General features: G+C 39.6%; 1 protein-coding gene across 3 annotated transcripts in view; it reads left to right on the top strand.

Annotated features, from left to right (window-relative positions):
* LOC126483640 (uncharacterized) overlaps positions 1-16,971 on the top strand; it is an 83,302-nt gene that overhangs the window by 21,754 nt on the left and 44,577 nt on the right. For all 3 annotated transcript variants that reach the window (XM_050106695.1, XM_050106696.1, XM_050106697.1), the window contains exon 4: positions 16,547-16,616. In XM_050106695.1, the coding sequence (XP_049962652.1) occupies positions 16,547-16,616 (70 nt within the window). The remainder of the gene's footprint in view (positions 1-16,546; positions 16,617-16,971) is intronic.

Genomic DNA, 16,971 nt, shown 5'->3' with positions numbered 1-16,971 from the left:
ATTTACACACATTTCATAACTCTTAAAGTACGATTCTTGGTTTCCAACATCCTTTTCCACAAATCAGAGTCCCTAAACACTACTCATTATTCCTTACCTTATTACACATATACATATTCGTCGACACTTCTTCAATATTTCATCATATTAAATACGTAGCATAATCAAATTCCTTATATAGCATCAGCTTATTGATCATAAACATACCTCAACAGCATAATACACATCGTCGTCATAATAATATCATAACAGATCAATCACATCTAAAAATCGTCGTAGCTTTCTGAATATTTTAAACCTACAAAAAATTCTCTGCTCGTTTCAAAAGTGTCATCTACCTCAAATGTACTTTAAAAATCACAATCCCATACCAAATACATCATTCAAAGCTCTCATAGTATCACAATGGTTCCGAAAAATATGAGCATTTCACAAAGTACAGACAAAATACAATTTCATAAGTGTGAAGTTATCCAACTGTGTAATTGCGTAAACATGTGTCACTGATGTAGTAAAATAAATGTTTATCTCTCTCAGTTAAATGATCAGATAGCTGTGTAATTTATGTGTTATAGAAATATGGTACCAATGTGTAAAGTTGTATAAGCAAATACCATATTAGCTAGGGCTCCTTGTGCTTGCCAAACACATGGTACACAAAGTAGGCGTGTACCTCCCTGAGGATCAATGTAATTATACCCTCAGGTGTTACAGATTACAGCAATGGAATGAAATGTATCACGGAAAAACTTCGTATCATTGTACTTCAAATATCTTTAAAAATAAATGTTTTAAGTACAAAATTAATCACTCAAATGCGTGTCCTGTAGCGCTAAATGTGCGTCTTGCTGTAAGATAATTCTGTGGAAGTGTCGTAATTATCGTCCTCCGAAAGCTAAGTTCTGCAGAAGTCAATGTACTTACCTCATGATAAACAAAAGTGAAATGCTTTGAGTATAGATATCTTAGTTACTACTAAAACATGTTTTACTTTCCAGAAGAATTCAGAAAAACTGTGCAGATATAAAACAGATACAGCACAAAAGCAACATTGTAAATTGTCACTCATTAGTAGCGTCGTGATAAAACCGTGTGTCATCTGGTATCTCACAGAAAGTACTTTAAATCCAGAATGTATTTTCAAGTAAACCAAAATGTTGCATTAAAATCTCATTAGCAGTACTGGTACATGTTCTAAGTATGTCAGCCTTATAGTCGTTACGTAATCGTGCAACTAACAAGCAAGAATGTACACACACAGTAACACTGTGTCGTCTGTTCACAATAACAATGCATTCGTAATTTCTGTTTAAATAAGTTCTCTTGGTTCTTGACTGGATATTTAACTTCAAACATTGTTGCATATTAACAGATTCTAAGTCTGACAAAGCATACTAGTAATGTAAAGTGAAAAGTTATATGGCAAAGACAAAGTTAAAAAGCAGATTATCTTTCAATAAACGGTTTTGCATTTGAAATGTGGTACAATCTTTTACTCTTCATAGTACTCAGAGTTTCAACATCAACCCAGTTATCGTGCGGTATACGTCGGTAAAGAATACTGGAATTTTTCTCAAGGCTAGCGTCTATGTAATTTTTTCCTGAGCCAGCCGGCGCAGGTGGCTGCCTGCGGCGCGAGTCATTGTCTGTTCCTTTGTTGGTGCGCATCGTTATTGGGATTTGGAGGTCTAACTTCTACAAATTCACCTTGCCCAGAGGGCTCAGTCCTGTTTAAATCCCGCCAGTTCTGATGAAATTCAGGTCTGTCGTTATGATTATATCGTCTGTCGTCATGTCGGTAGTTCCTGTAGTTTCTTTCTTGTCGGTTACGTGGTGGAGAATTTCTGCCTGAATCGTAACTGCGCGCTGAACTGTTTCGTCTGAAATTATTCTGTCTCCCTTGATAATAATAGTTCTGATTACCATATTGTCTGTTTCTATGGTTATCTCTGTCATATTCATTACTACGGAAATGCGATCTTTCTCTGTAACTATTATTCTGCCAACGGTTGTCATACGGGTGGTGTCTGTTTTGGTCACGATATGTGTTGTGAGAATAGCCTTGTCGTGTCCAGTTATTATTTCTGTCATCGCGGAATTGTGACGGATGTGACCTGTAATTGTTGTGTTCTTGTTTTCGCGTTCCGCGATTATCAATGTCAATTTCTAGTTCGTCTTTGCAATGTCCTGCTAAAATAATATGCCGTAAATGTTCAGGTAATTTGATTAAGCAAATGCGGATGAGTTCTGAGGGGCTGTATGGGTTTGAAAGATACTGATTCTTATGCAACATGTCTTCAAAATATTTCATAAGACTGGAAAATTCAGCTTGTTCGAAATGTTTCATCATTATGATGCCATGTTTTACTCGGTCTTGTGTGGCTTGAGACCAATATGCTGAGAGGAAGGCATTGTAAAATTCTCCTTCACTGTGGCAATCGTGAATGACCGATCGCATTCTTACAGCTGGTTCATTCTCTAAGTAGCCACACATAAATTCTAATCTGTGTTCTAATGACCAGTTGGGAGGAAAACAATGAGAGAATTGATGGAGCCACGCTTGTGGATGAATGTTGTTGCCAGAATTCTTAAAAGTTTTGAATTTACGTGTAGTAATGAACAGCTTATAGTCAAAGTCATCATGTCGGCGAGTCGCATATCGGTCATTGTTACATCGTTTCGGCGGTTCCATTTCAAAATTCGGTGCACCTTGCCAATTTCTTTCATAATTTCCGAAATGCGCTGTGTTATTATTTTGTGGCTGTTCCATATTTTTGTGTCCCTCATCCCGTATTGGGGTGCGAGTGTCCTCTGAAATACATAATTCTTGTACTACTTGTGCCAACTGATCTTGCACTTCCCGGATTTCTCTTTTGTATTGCGTATTAATTTGATTCTGATTTTGTTTGAATTTCTTAATTTGTTCATACTCTTCTGTGTCAGTGATGGCTACAGGTCTTGTGTCATTCAGGTCATCATCTACCTTTGCAGATAAGTTAGTGAACTGATCCAAAAGTTCGGCTACTTTCTCCGATAGTGTACTTATTTCCTCAGTGTGTTTTTCTGAACCAAGTTTCAGTGTGTCCATTTGTGTTGAAATCGTATCTACTGTGTCCTTTAAGTTTTCTTGAGTTTTTGCAAGTTGCGTAACCAAATCGGTAGATGCAACTGAGTCAATTTTAGCTTGCAAGGTGTCGTGATTTTCATGAACAATAGTTTTCAGTTCTTTTATGGCTGCTTCGTGATTCTGTAATGCATTTTCATGACGCGAAAAAATAGGTTGGAAATGCTCACAAATTTGTGTTTTTACGTCATTACAGACTTTTGACATTTCGATTCTATGTTATGTAACTCAGTAGTTAAATCTTCACGTGTTTGTTCAAGCGTGGTGTGAAGATTTTGTTCCATTGCGTCTAACTGTTGCTGTGTTTGTCTCTGGTGTTGTTCCATTGTGTCTAACTTTTGAATATTTTGTTCCATTATGTCTAACTTTTGAAGCTTTTGTCCCATTTGTTGCATTAACCGTAATAACAATGCACTGGTGTCTGAAACATGTTCCACAGTGCTTTTCGGCAGTGAAGTTGCACCGGCAACATTTACATTTTGACAAGCAGAAAATGTGTCTTGACTTATTTGCGAAAACGGTGAGGACCCAAAACCTGAATCTACAGTATTTGCAAAATTGTGTCCTGTCATTTCGGATTCCTGAGGCGAGCTGTTGCCGACCGATCGATCGATAATGCTTCCCTGTTCACTAATTGTTTCACTGCCTACGCCATTGTTTGCCGCCCGCTCCATTTCCCTATGCACAATTACCAAATTACTACTTTGAACATCTGTTAATTCATTACACAGTGGTGCTGATAAGCTACACTCGTCGTCACTATTATTTCTCAGTTTACTTTGGAGCCTTGTGTTACGTTTTTCACACGCCATTATTGTCACAATATTTCACACGACAACACAGAAAAGCACAATTTGAAGAGGAAAATAAGAAAACACTGAAAATAATATGTAGTTAATTGCAAGCGCAACTGCGAAATACTTGGTACAAATCTACATGCATGCCACAACTGTTTTACTGTACAACAGTGAAAGACTGCAACTACAAAGGAGATTCTCTCTACAATTACGCGCTAACAGTAAACAATAGCTACACTAATTACACAAACTACAAGAAAAAATCAGAAGATTCCAGTGAGGTATCCTCGGCTAAGGGTCGACATATGAAACGTCCCCTTTGAACAATTATACAGGACTGTGCTTAACCTGACACACAATATTTTTAGCGCAATGCAATCTGACTTTCAAAAATCCCTACAAAAGAATGGCCCTGACTAACATTAACCTATACCTTTCACAAATCACTTACCTCACCAAAAATCTTCGTTACTCGAACTACTGCAATACAGCGAGTGCCACTACTGCCAGTTAAATAAAAGATTCAAACTACTGAAGGCACTAACTACTGATAGGCATAGTTAGCAAATGAAAGATTTTAATAGAGAACAAACAATGTATTTACCTTAATAATCATTATATATATAATATATATATATATATATATATAGCAGTTCATGCCATCTAGTCTTACAAATTCCAAATCTCCGCCATTTCTCTCCCCACATCCACCACTGCTGGCGGCTCACCTCCAACTGCGCAACGCTACGCGCTGTTCACATCCAGCTGCCGCTGCCCAACACTACAATGGCAGACAACAATGCAAACTAGCCACGAATTGCACACAGCACAGCCAGTGATTCTCACACAGAACATTACGTGGCATTACCAATAAGAAAACCTAAACAGCCTACTTACAATATAAATAAAATAGTGGAAATTTTATTTAGTTTATTTTTGTGCTAATTTCATATCATCTACAGTTACAATCACATTTAATTTTAGAATTAGTTTAATGAAGCAAATGTATTTCATCACTTTGTTCTACATTTTTTAAACAAAAAAAAAAAAAAAAATCATGAGTGCGCTTACCTAATGAGATTTCTCATTACACTCCATATGTTAATGTCTGTCAAAGAGCATCTATATTACTCTCATTGATCTTCAAGCAAGAAAGACTTAGTTCCTATTGAATGTAGACACAAATGTAGCCATTTTCCTAACTTATTTCTTTGTATATGGAATTTTTCAGCAAATATTTGTAAAATTCTCAGCATTAAATATTTCTTTCACAGTGTGATTTGTTTATATGTCAAAAATTTGCAGCTGCAGCTCGTCAGGTGCTGCAGCAATATCATCAGTGGTGGGATTAGAGACCAAATTGAATTGCGGTTCAATGTTCTTAAAGTCCTGAAACTTCCTCCAGATTGTGCAGATGGTCCCTAATTATAGCAGAAACACTTTTAGGCACTTCTTGTTTCTATAGTAAAGGGAAATGGAAAAATTACCTTCACCTGCTAGCCTGGAAATAGACCTAGTTTTGCTTTGAAGGATTTTACATATTCTACTTTTCATGTACAAACAACTTCTTATCCTACAATGTCACATTGGGTTCATCAAATATGTGAGCTGAAAATATTATCTACATCAGTAATCTGCAAGCCACCATACAGTGCATGGCGGAGGGGGACCCTGTACCGCTATTTGTCATTTCCTTTCCTGTTCCAGTCGTAAATAGAGTAAGGGAAAAACAACTGTGTGTACGCCTTTGTATGAGCCCTAATCTTTCGTATCTTATTTCGTGGTCCTTATGGGCAATGTATGTTGGCGGTAGTAGAATTGTTCGGCAGTCAGCTTCAAATGCCGGTTCCCTAAATTTTTTTCAGTAGTGTTTCTTGAAAAGTATGTCGCCCTGCCTCCAGGGATTCCCTTGAGAGTTCCCGAAGCATCTGTAACACTTGTGTGTTGTTCGAACCTTCGGGTAACAAATCTAGCAGCCTGCCTCTGGATTGCTTCATTGTTTTCCTGCAATCCAACCTGGTATGGATCCCAAAATACTGGAGTAGTGCTCAGGAATAGGTTGCACCAGTGTCCTATACATGGTTTCCTTTACAGGTGAACCACTTTTTCCTAAAATTCTCCCAATAAAATGAAGTCGACATTCACCTGCCCTAACACAGTCCTCACATGCTGATTCTATCTCGTATAACTTTGCAACGTTACACCCAGAAAATTAAATGATTTGACTGTGTCAAGCATGACACTACTAATAATGTCTCCAAACATTTAAGGTTTGATAATCTGACTCATCTGCATTAACTTAAATTTTTCCACATTTAGGGCTAGCTGCCATTTATGACACAAATTGGAAATTTTGTCACCCCCTCACATCCTATTTTTGTAAGACAAACACGAGACATTTCCTTCATGTCCAGAAATAAGAGGATTTCATTCTATTACATTGTCCATGCTCAGTCTCCTCACACTGCTGTCACAAATTCCTTCTTTTTCCTCATGTTTAAGTCTAGCGGAGGCCTACATAGGATCTCCTTGCGCAAAATGCAATGAAAAGACAATGTACCACTGTCTGTGCCACGTGCTTGTGACTTCTTTTAAAGCTTACCACACCTAAATTCTTCCCCCTGAAAGCTCTCTCCCTATTTGTTGTAATGATTTCTGTTTTGTTCTAAGACATGCCATTTTTCTCCACACAATTCTCAGCACACTCAAAAAATTCCTGACCCAACGGTTCTCTCTCTCATTCATTCTAGGCCAAGTACTTACTCTGTGATGACAAAAATTTCAGTTATTCAATGTTCAGTGAGGTCATCAATAATTGAGTCAGTGCACTGTACTATGGACGTTCTTAACAGTGAAATGAAATGCTTTCAATATTGATTCTAACATCAGGACATAGCATGCTTGTTGTATACTCTGCCAAACACTGATTAATAGAGTCGATATTTGAAAAAGCTTGTTATTTTTGTCAAGGTTATAGGCTATCATGAAACTTGCTTCCATTGTAACACTTTGAAGTGTTGATTTATTATAAATTTTTTTTTGTTTTTTTTGTTTTTTCACAATTTTCATGCACTCAGCTGCTTTTATTTTGAGTTCTTCCTTGGAAACTTTGCTGCCAAATTTGCCAAGTTTTGTTGTATAATGTTGTTTCAAATTGCACCCCTCAAATACAGCTATTGTTTCATGAAACAATAAATACACTGTTTATTCCTACTCCTTAAATACAGCTATCGTTTCACGAGGCAGTGACTACACTGCTTTATTCCCTGTATTAACAAAACAAATGTGGTTGTCAATTCTTCTACAAAAACAAGACTCATCACTGGTCTTCCACCTGGGGGTTCACCACTCTTTGGTGAGTTCGCACTTGGCTACCATGGGGCCCCATCCTTCTGCAGCTCTTCTGCCCTTTCTGTGCTGCATGTGTGTCCTCTTATTCTTTCCCCTCTTCTGTGGTTAACGTGGCTTGGGTAATTTTGGCAAAATGTTCTAAAGTTTAAGTAGCCCAGCATCAGAACAGTTCTCGATCTGTTTTTCATTCTGTTTTTGTTATCCATCTCCTTTCCTTCTGCATTGACATTTGAGATCTCTCTTTGTTTCTTCTTCCTCCCTGTGGCTCCTAAAGGGCGGCCCAGGCATTTGACACACAACAGTTGACTGGGTAAAGTGTAATTCTTACCCCTGGATCAACAGGTAGGGTTTGCACGTACCCCTGGTACGGGCCAGGCCTAGGGAGGGATGATTGCCTGAGCTGTTACCTACCCAATTACCAATTGGTCCCTCTGTCTGGAGCTCGGGAGGTATGGTATGAGGTGTGAGCCCCTGTCTGAGGGGGACCCCAGTCGGAAGGAGCACACTATGAGAGATGCTGGCAATCATGGGGATTTTTTTCCCAATGAGCCAATCATCTTCGTCTCGGTCTACTTCTACTAAATGTGAAAGGAATGAGGCTAAAGATTCAATGATTCTTCCAGCTGCACCTCGGTTCCTTGTAGTGTCACATACCGAAGAAATTCTGACTTTTGCTACAGTTAATCTATTCAGTATTCAGAACGGTATTGATGCCTTTGAAGGCTCTGTGAAATCCTGCTCTCACTTTGACTTTGCTTCTGGAGACCAATTGTGATTTTCAACCCTAGCAACTGCTTACAGCTTTGTTCCTCCATGGCTATCCTATTTGTGTCGAGGCCCATATAAGCTGAACTGTTTGCATGGTGTTAATCTCATCTGCTTGATGGTCTGATTGAGGGGAAAATCCGACACTACCTCTCTGACCAGGGTGTCACTGCAGTCCATCAGGTAATTAAAAAGGTTGACGCAAACTTAGTGTCTACATGCACTCGAAACTCACATTTGATGGAGTAGTGCTTGTATGAAAGATTAAGACAGTCTATGAAGCCATCATAGGTCTGATTGTACATTCCAAACCAGATGTGTTGCTTCCAAATTCAACATTGTAACTAAGCTTGCATGTCCTGCCAAAACGCGGCCAAGTGGTAGACATGGCCATGAGGGTGATTGCCTGCCTCTTCCTCCCCGCTGTGCCAGTTGTAATGGCGACCTTGCCACCTCATTGCAGGAATGCCCCATGTATCCAGGAGATCCGGGTGAAAGAAAAAGTATCCTATCCTTTCACTCGCAAGTTGGCTAGTTGAAAGCCTTGCATTTTACCATCTGGCACTTACAGTACTGTTCTTGCTATGTCTCATTGCACAGAGGACATGACCATGTGGACTTGTGACCCCAAGTTCAGTACTGCAGTTGTGAAATTGCCTAGTATCACTGTAGCATCCCATCTCCTTCTTCTACAGCTGCACACCAAGCAACCAAATTTTTGGCCCCAGCAGTGAAATCACCTGCTACACAACCGGCAGGCTAGAAAGGACAAAAAGAAACATTCCCGTGAAGACTTTATATACCTCCAGCCAACAAATGTCTGAGTCATCGTCTGCAAACCATAAAGGCTCTAAGAAATCGTACAAAGGAGAAAGGTCTTCACCCTGACTTGGAGATCCTCTTCAGTGGTGTCACCATATGATAGCCTCTCCTGGCCGATCACCATTTCACTAGTGCACATTGCCTACTGTTTTTCTGCCCTGGAGTCCGCAGGACAACCCAGGAGAATGCCGATGCCTCTGTAGACTTCTTGGAACAGGGTGCTTCAGTCTCTACACCCTGTAGCAAGTGAGTCTTTGAAGGCTGGAATTCAGCAACTTTGGTGGTGACTGCTCTTCGTTTGAAACTTCCTGGCAGATTAAAACTGTGTGCCGGACCGAGACTCGAACTCGCGGCCTTTGCCTTTCGTGGGCAAGTGCTCTACCGACTGAGCTACCCAAGCACGACTCACGCCCCGTCCTCACAGCTTTACTTCTTCCTTCTCGTAGTCAAAACAAATGGCATACTTGGAACAAGAGTACCATAAGGCTGTTTAGCCAAGATTCCTGTAGTCTCAGCTATACTCCATGTCTTCCAAACCAAAATTTTAGCATCTGGAAATGCTTCAAGGCCACCATAATCTGTTTGATTGCCCCATACAACAGCAATTGTCAACCAGTCTAACAGTCTCTAACGATACTACTTGAGGACATTGTATTCTCACACAATTGCATCAGTGGGGTTTTCATGGCCACCTCCCCATCTTCATACTGTCATTTCTGTTTCAGCAGTTGTTTAGGACCCGAGTTGGTAACACACTGTCAGATCGTTTTGGGCAGGAGAACGGTGTCCCTTAGGGCAATGTTTTAAGTGTTACCCTATTTGCCATAGCCATAAACAGTATCACATCTATGGTAAGGAGTCCTATACAGTGCTCCTTATTTGTGGACAATTTTGTTGCTTTCTGTTCCTCCTTCAGTGTTGCAACAACGAGCCATCAGTTGCAACTTCCAGTGCGGAGGTTGGAGGAGTGGGCTACAAAGATGAGATTTCAGTTTTCTCCAAAATCAAATTAGTGTGTGTGTGTGTGTGTGGGGGGGGGGGGGGGGGGGGGGGGGAACAGGCGCGCGCATGTATTCATTCATTTTAATTGTTCTCAATGTGTTTTTAATTTACCTGTCCGGAGTATGAGGGACACCATTCTACATTTTAGAGACTCGGTGAGGTTTCAGGGTCTCATTTTTTGTTCCAAATGCCGTGGTTGCCACATCTAATACCTCTGAAAGGTATCACACGTAAGGTGCTGAATATTTTAAAGTGTCTTAGCCACAGGTCTTGGGGAGCATGGCAGGGCACGTCTGCTTTAGTTTTATATGGCTTTCGTGAGTTCTCGGCTGGACTATGGTTGCTCAGTGTGTGGATCAAGAAAGACTTCTTATTTAAAGATGATTTGACCGTGTCCTCCATGAGGGGATTTGGCTGGCCATGGGTGCTTATCAGACCAGTCCCATCCCATACCCAGTCTCAGTGCTGAAGCCGGGGAACTACCACTCACTATCTGGCGGCAGCTGCTCATAGAGGGTCAGGCATATAAGTACCTCGCAGCTCCAACTTCACCCGCATTCCAGATTGTTGCTCATCCAACTCTGAAAGCCTTTTCTCCAACCATCCATGAGCCACAATGCTATTTGGAATCTACGTCAACATGTACTCGAGTCACTTGGTGTGGAGCAAATACAACCCCCAATCCAGGGTTTTAACCTGCTATCACCCTGGTTACTGCAGAGGCCCAGTGTGATTGTAAGTTTAGTGCAGTACAGAAAAGATTACACTCTGCTTATGTTTTTAATGTGAAATTTTCTGACATTTGATATGAACGCTACAACTATGTGGCTGTCTTTACGGATGGGACTAGGCAAGGGGACTCTGTTGGTTGCTCTGTCATTTTCCCGGATCGTGTCCTCAAGGTTCGACTGCCTCAAGAATTTGCTGTCTTCGACACAAAATTGTATGCAATCTTGTGGACACTGGAGCAGGTGAAACATTCTTACGTTCTTCCAGAACTAAATTTCTTGTCTGTTCAGGTTCTCCTAATGCCCTTCACTCTCTCCAATGTTTGTGCCTAGCAGATAAAATAATCCAGGATGACCTCTTCCACCTACGATGGCTGGTGAAAGAGGTGTATTTCTGCTGCGTACCAGGCCTCAACAATAAGGTGATTGGATGCAGGGGTGATGGAATACTTAAAAGAACTGAGGATCACAACACATCTCCAGGGCTGCTAGATCCGCCCATTTGTTCCCAGTAGATGGTTTAATGTGTTAATAGGGCGACTGGCTCATCCATGTCTTCTTCTTCCCTTTTTTTGTGATCAGCCACTCACATTTCCCTGTGCTTTGCTTTTAACTCCTCTGTCATTTTACTTGTGTTTTAATCTCCTGTATAGCACATTTTAGTATTTCTTTGTTATCTTAGCGTGTATGTTAACATGTTCGCTGTTTTATCCACATTAATTTCTTTTAATGGGTGTAAGGGTGCTGACAACATCGCCGTTGAGCCCCCATAAGCTTCAAGCACGCGCACTCGTGGTCACACACACACACACACACACACACACACACACTGGTATATGGATATGGAATAAAACCGTTCCAAAATACTCCAGAACATTTTGAGATTTTACAGCACATACTAAGTAATAAGATAATGAAGGCACTGAATCAGTATCCCCTTTGACATTATCTTGTTAGATAATCAATAATAAAATTGTAAGTAATGCTGAGCAGCCACACAGTATTATTTGTGACCTGAAATAGCATTTTAGGGTTGACTTGAGTGGCCAGCATTCTGAATGGAGCAGGTGATGTTCGTCACACTAGCTGGTTGCTGTGATAATTATCTGTGTTAACTGGCTGAAAGGAAAACCTGTGCATAATTCTGTGTTTCATTCCTTTACTCTAAAAAGAGGGACCTGTATTCTGTGATTTTTGTTTCTAGCAATATCATAAGCAGATATCGTGTATTAAGGGGAGGTTTACTATCTTTGGCCCGAAAAAAGCACGTTCTTTGAGATTTTTTTTTCTCGGGATGTGTTATAGGTATCAGTGTCAAATTTGGTCAAAATGTTTGATATTTCCTCTACAAACTGGACTTTTTTTGACTGGAAATGTCAAAGAGCAGAGGCCGAAGTGCCGCCGGAATGAAACAAAATTTAGATGTAGACCACCTCGCGTGGTATGTCACAGGTCAGCCGGCTTGTCTGAAATCAAAATTGAGTTGACGTTAGTGAAGTATATAAGATTGTTTAGGAGTTGTACCTCGCTGAAGTTATTTGGACCATAGGAAGCAAAATGGCTGCCATTTGGAAAAAAAAATAGGATTTTGTCATCGATTTTTTGACTTTGTCGGCCAAGTAAAAATATTTATAGCTCATGGATCGGAATAAAAGTTGTACAACTCCTAGACAATTTAGTTAGCTTTGTCGGAAACCAAGAATCATGCCAATCGGTTCAGTAGATTTGAAGTTACCCTACCGTGCGATAAAAAAAAAAAGTCAATTCGAGAGAAACGCTTTTGAAATTTTGATTACATATAAATGCAATATTATGCAACTTGCATTAAATCTGCTATTCCAGGTCCATAAACTAGTGTTTCCTCTTCCTCACAGAGGGCATTCTGCTTGATTTGAGCCAACTTGCACTACTCCAGAACCGCTCGTACGGCCTGTGACAAGCGGTATTCGGCTGCTTGAATCCCATGATTGTCCGAATGCTTAGCGATCTGCTTCGAATAGAGTCCCAGGATGACGTCCATCATTGTCATGGTCTTCAGAATTGCCGAATACCCTTTGTTTAAGGTGCTCACTGCCAGGAAAGTTGCGATATCCACAGTCTTCGCACCAGAATGCAAATGCTTGGGGGCTAACTTCCAAACTTTCATTTGAATTTTGTGTGTTTCCTCATAAGCACTGGTACGATAACTCGTCCTCCAAAAGGACCTTGTAGATCGGATGAATCACTTTTTGAACTTCTTTGGAGAGCAGCTGGTCATGTTGATATTCGTCCAGATATCCAGTAGCCTCTGCAATGCGCCACTTGCACCAACTAGTTTCCCCAGCTGGGCAATTTTGGTGTTGCGAGTGGTCATCCGTCGAACACTTGCAGAAATATGTTGCCCAAATTGCCTTCTTCATCTGTTCCACGAAATTGGAATGCCGTCGGATTACCAAGCCGTAGTACGTCATAAGCTCCTTGATCACTTTATCAGCTTTAGTCAAGGGCAAGCATGTAGAATAATTTTTCACGGCTACAAAGTCGAAATTCCCGAAAAAAACTGGTGCGTGAAAAAGGCCGATTTCAGGCAGGTCCATTTTTTTGTTCAACCGCGAATAAAACATTTCCATTCCGCATTTGGAAACACTGTTTCAGGCGTGGATTCTAAACACTTTTATGGATCCAAAAATGCAATTTAAAAAAAAAAATTTTTTTTGAACCAAAAGAAAGTAAACCTCCCCTTAAAGCATTGGATTCTGACTATGTTATAAGAAAATTAAATTGAGGAAAACTATTAAATTATAAGGTGATATAACAGCTGAGGAATACTACCTTCAAGAGGCAAAATTTCACATACTGCCAATATAATCACTTTAAAGCAGAAGCAATTTTCCAGACTTTTGCAATTTTTATGTCTCTTATTTTATTTGAGCTATAGAAAGGAGGGGTTGGTTACTCAGGTCAGACAATGAGAGGATATCATCCTCCTGCTGTGTGGACAAAGAAGACAAATATCTCATCTAGATTCCAGTGCACTGTGTAACAGTGGTTGGTCAATTTCTATTCCAGTTTACCACCTGATGTTGTACTTTCTTATAGCAGACTTTACAGCTTTGCAGGTGGATTCCAAAATAATATTGGATTTTTTTTTCCGTAAAGTTTACTCCACTGGGTTCCTGTGGTGTTTGCACTCCTATGCCTCAATCAGTTCTTCCTCTTGCACCATTGACAGTATGTCACTGTAACCTTCAGCTGGGAGCCAAATCAACACGAGTTTTTTCACAAGACACTATTATGCACTCCCTTTTCTCTCATTGCTTGTAAGGTGAGGCCCTGTTGTTAAGTCAGTAATGACAGAGTTTCTATGACTTTTTCCCATTTTATCTTGCACAAGTCTCACTGCATCACAGGAAAATCCCTTTTTCTTTTGGTTTTGTTAGACATTAATGCATCTCTGACAATAGATCTGCTTTTACGCTTGAAATGATTTACTTTTTGGACAAACCATCCACATCTATCTTTTATGACTGCAGCCTTTGCAAAACACATCGTATCTGAGATATTTATATATCTTTATCTATTTTGTGAGTAATGCTACAAGCTGACATGTTAAGAGTATCTGACAGTGCTTGTATCTCCATGACTCACTTCATGTGAATTAAGGTTTCAACCAACAAATGATGTAGCCTACAAGTACTAATACATACTTAATTTGGTCATAATGATTTTCTTATAATTCATAGTGGAGGGGACGTATGATATTTAAGATATAGGTAATTTGAGATAGAGCAGCAGGAGATGGCTATGACCCTGCAGAAAGAACCAGTCCTGCTTTGGGAAAACTGTCAAGACCTGAACAGGTGTGGATGAAAAGGGGTTTGAACCTGACTAGAGTCTAATGTATTAATCACTATACCACGTGGAAAAGCTGAAGGCCTAATTCATTGCCCTGTAAGCTCTGCAGTTGATGCAAAAACAGTTGTCAAATAACTTTTGTATGGGCTACCTTTTGACAGTGCTTGTGGTTAGTTTTCCACCAATGTAAGCATTCTATAAGAGAGAAATAGACTCAGTCATAACAGATCATTGCCACTCAAGGAATGTTTTCCAATGAACAGTGACCCTTTATTTATATTTACACTGCTGGTCAATAGTTTTTGATCTTTCATGATAAAAACTTTATTTCAGTGTCCAAACAAAATTGTACAAACTAAATAGACCAACAAAATAAATATTTTGTGTGTCTATCATCAAGTAAAATACAGTATGGTTTATATTTTGGCCTCTTCACAGTATCCACCTTTTATCTTCAGAACAGCTGCACAAACTCTTTGCATTCCAGAGATAAGATTTAGTAGTGTTTTTTCACGTATTGCAGTACAACATATCTATAAATTATTGCATAGATCTTGAACATTAGATAACCTCAGATTTCTGATCTCCACGTCAAGTTCACTCAATAAGAGTTCAGTGGGATTTGAGTCAGGCGACTGACTTGACCAAGTCATATTCTTCAGTTCCCCACATTTCTCTCTTCTATTCACATACCCTCTGAACAATTAAGAACCACGTTTTGGATCATTTTCCTACTGCAGAACAAACCCATGACTAAGTAATTTCTTGCCAGATGGAACCGCACTGTTGATCAGTATCCTGTGATACCCTTCCTCCTTAAATTTTCCATTAAGTCCCACTAGATCACCCACTTTATCACCCACAAAACACCCCACACCGTGACTAAAACTCCACCATACTTCACCCTTGGTGTCAAATACTGACTTTTCATAGGTTCTCCACGAAGTCGATGAACAAACTTTCAATGATGGCTTCCAAATACTTCAGATGTAGTCATCCATGAATAACTCCTTGGACAACTGCTGCATGTTCCAGTTTTTAGGGTGTTTTGTCTATTCACCTTATTTTGTTTACATAATAAAGGTTTTTTGGTAGCTATGCACCTGTTTAAACCTTGTTGATGTAGACAGAATTCCACTGTTGAGACAGAGATTGGAGCTGCTTGCATACTATTTACTTCCTTGTGAATTTCAGATGCAGTGTGAATTCTTTGACATTTACTCTACACTTATGAACTAATATGGCCTGCATGATGTTACTCAGGTTCTTCCAGATGACGAAGCACTTGCATTGGCTCCAGTTTGCTTGGACCATTGCTATGTATACACAACTGTAGATTGGGCTACACCAATATTTGTTGCTATTGTCATACTAGAATAGCTGTCCTGATGCATAGCTACAATTACAGCATGTTTTTCACTTTTAGTCTGCTGCTTGCATTCTGTTAGGAGGTAATATGTTTATGAACCTGATCAGGTATACAAACACACTGCTAGATGCACACAGCATACTTTAAACTAATGTGGACTGATTGCTACACAGACAGATGAAGGAATGAGGCCAATTCTAATGAAACTGTCATAGGTAAAGTCACACCAGTGTTGTTCTGAATACTCGTCAGTGCCCGTCTCTGTGACCAACTAGTCAAATACCCAACAGATATGTTTGTTCTTTACATTGTTATACTTATTTTATTATCAGGGCAGGGATATGATGATGGGATATTGAAAACAAAATCCCTGTTTTAACCACAAATCCAATGTTGTGGTAGGTGATCAAAAATTTTTTTTTACCTATAGTGTATTTGTTTTAATTCAGTTTCTTTCCTCCTCTTTCACATTCCTTCTCCATCACACACTTTTTTCCTCTCATTTCAGACAGAGGAATGTTTTTGGTTTTTCGTTTTTGCTGCTAGGACTTGAACTTTTTACACCAGGTTCCTCAAGATGGGAAACGATCATTTCTTTCTATTAAGTATAATCCATACTGGGCTAAACAACTAAAACTTATTTAGTATTTGCTTTTTTAAGGTGTAATGGACACACTACTTTCCTTCCGAGCACATCCTCTGTTTTTCTAATTTACTCCTTTGTTCTTAATTCCAATGACATGAAATGTTTCAGGCACAATCAGAACTGGCTAATATGAAAAATGGCAAGCAGAATGTCTCACCTGCAATAAGAGCACCTTCAGGTGAGTGCCTCACTTACATATAATTAAACTTAAAATTCTCATCTTATTGTGCCACGTCTCGCAAGCTATTGTTTAATCTATCTAAATATTTTATACAAAACCGATTGTGGTTCCCTTGTTTGAACTACTACCATGCAAAATTACCTCAATGTTTAGGACTTAGAGAACAAATTTTGTGTCTTAGGTTTGTCTGATTTACTTTACAGTAAAGCATGCTGTTGTTCAAAGGTAAGTTGTTTTCTAAACCTTTGTGCAGCCACCAGATGTGGTGAACTTTGTAGTGCTGTAATTACCCTACAGTAATTCTCTTGCTGCTCTATTAACAATTAGTTTAACAACATTTGTAACAGAACAG

The sequence above is a fragment of the Schistocerca serialis genome, chromosome 6 (assembly GCF_023864345.2).
Source record: "Schistocerca serialis cubense isolate TAMUIC-IGC-003099 chromosome 6, iqSchSeri2.2, whole genome shotgun sequence".
NCBI lineage: Eukaryota > Metazoa > Arthropoda > Insecta > Orthoptera > Acrididae > Schistocerca > Schistocerca serialis.
The sequence above is the reverse complement of the archived record's forward strand: the minus strand, read 5'-3'. Positions and strand labels throughout refer to the sequence as shown.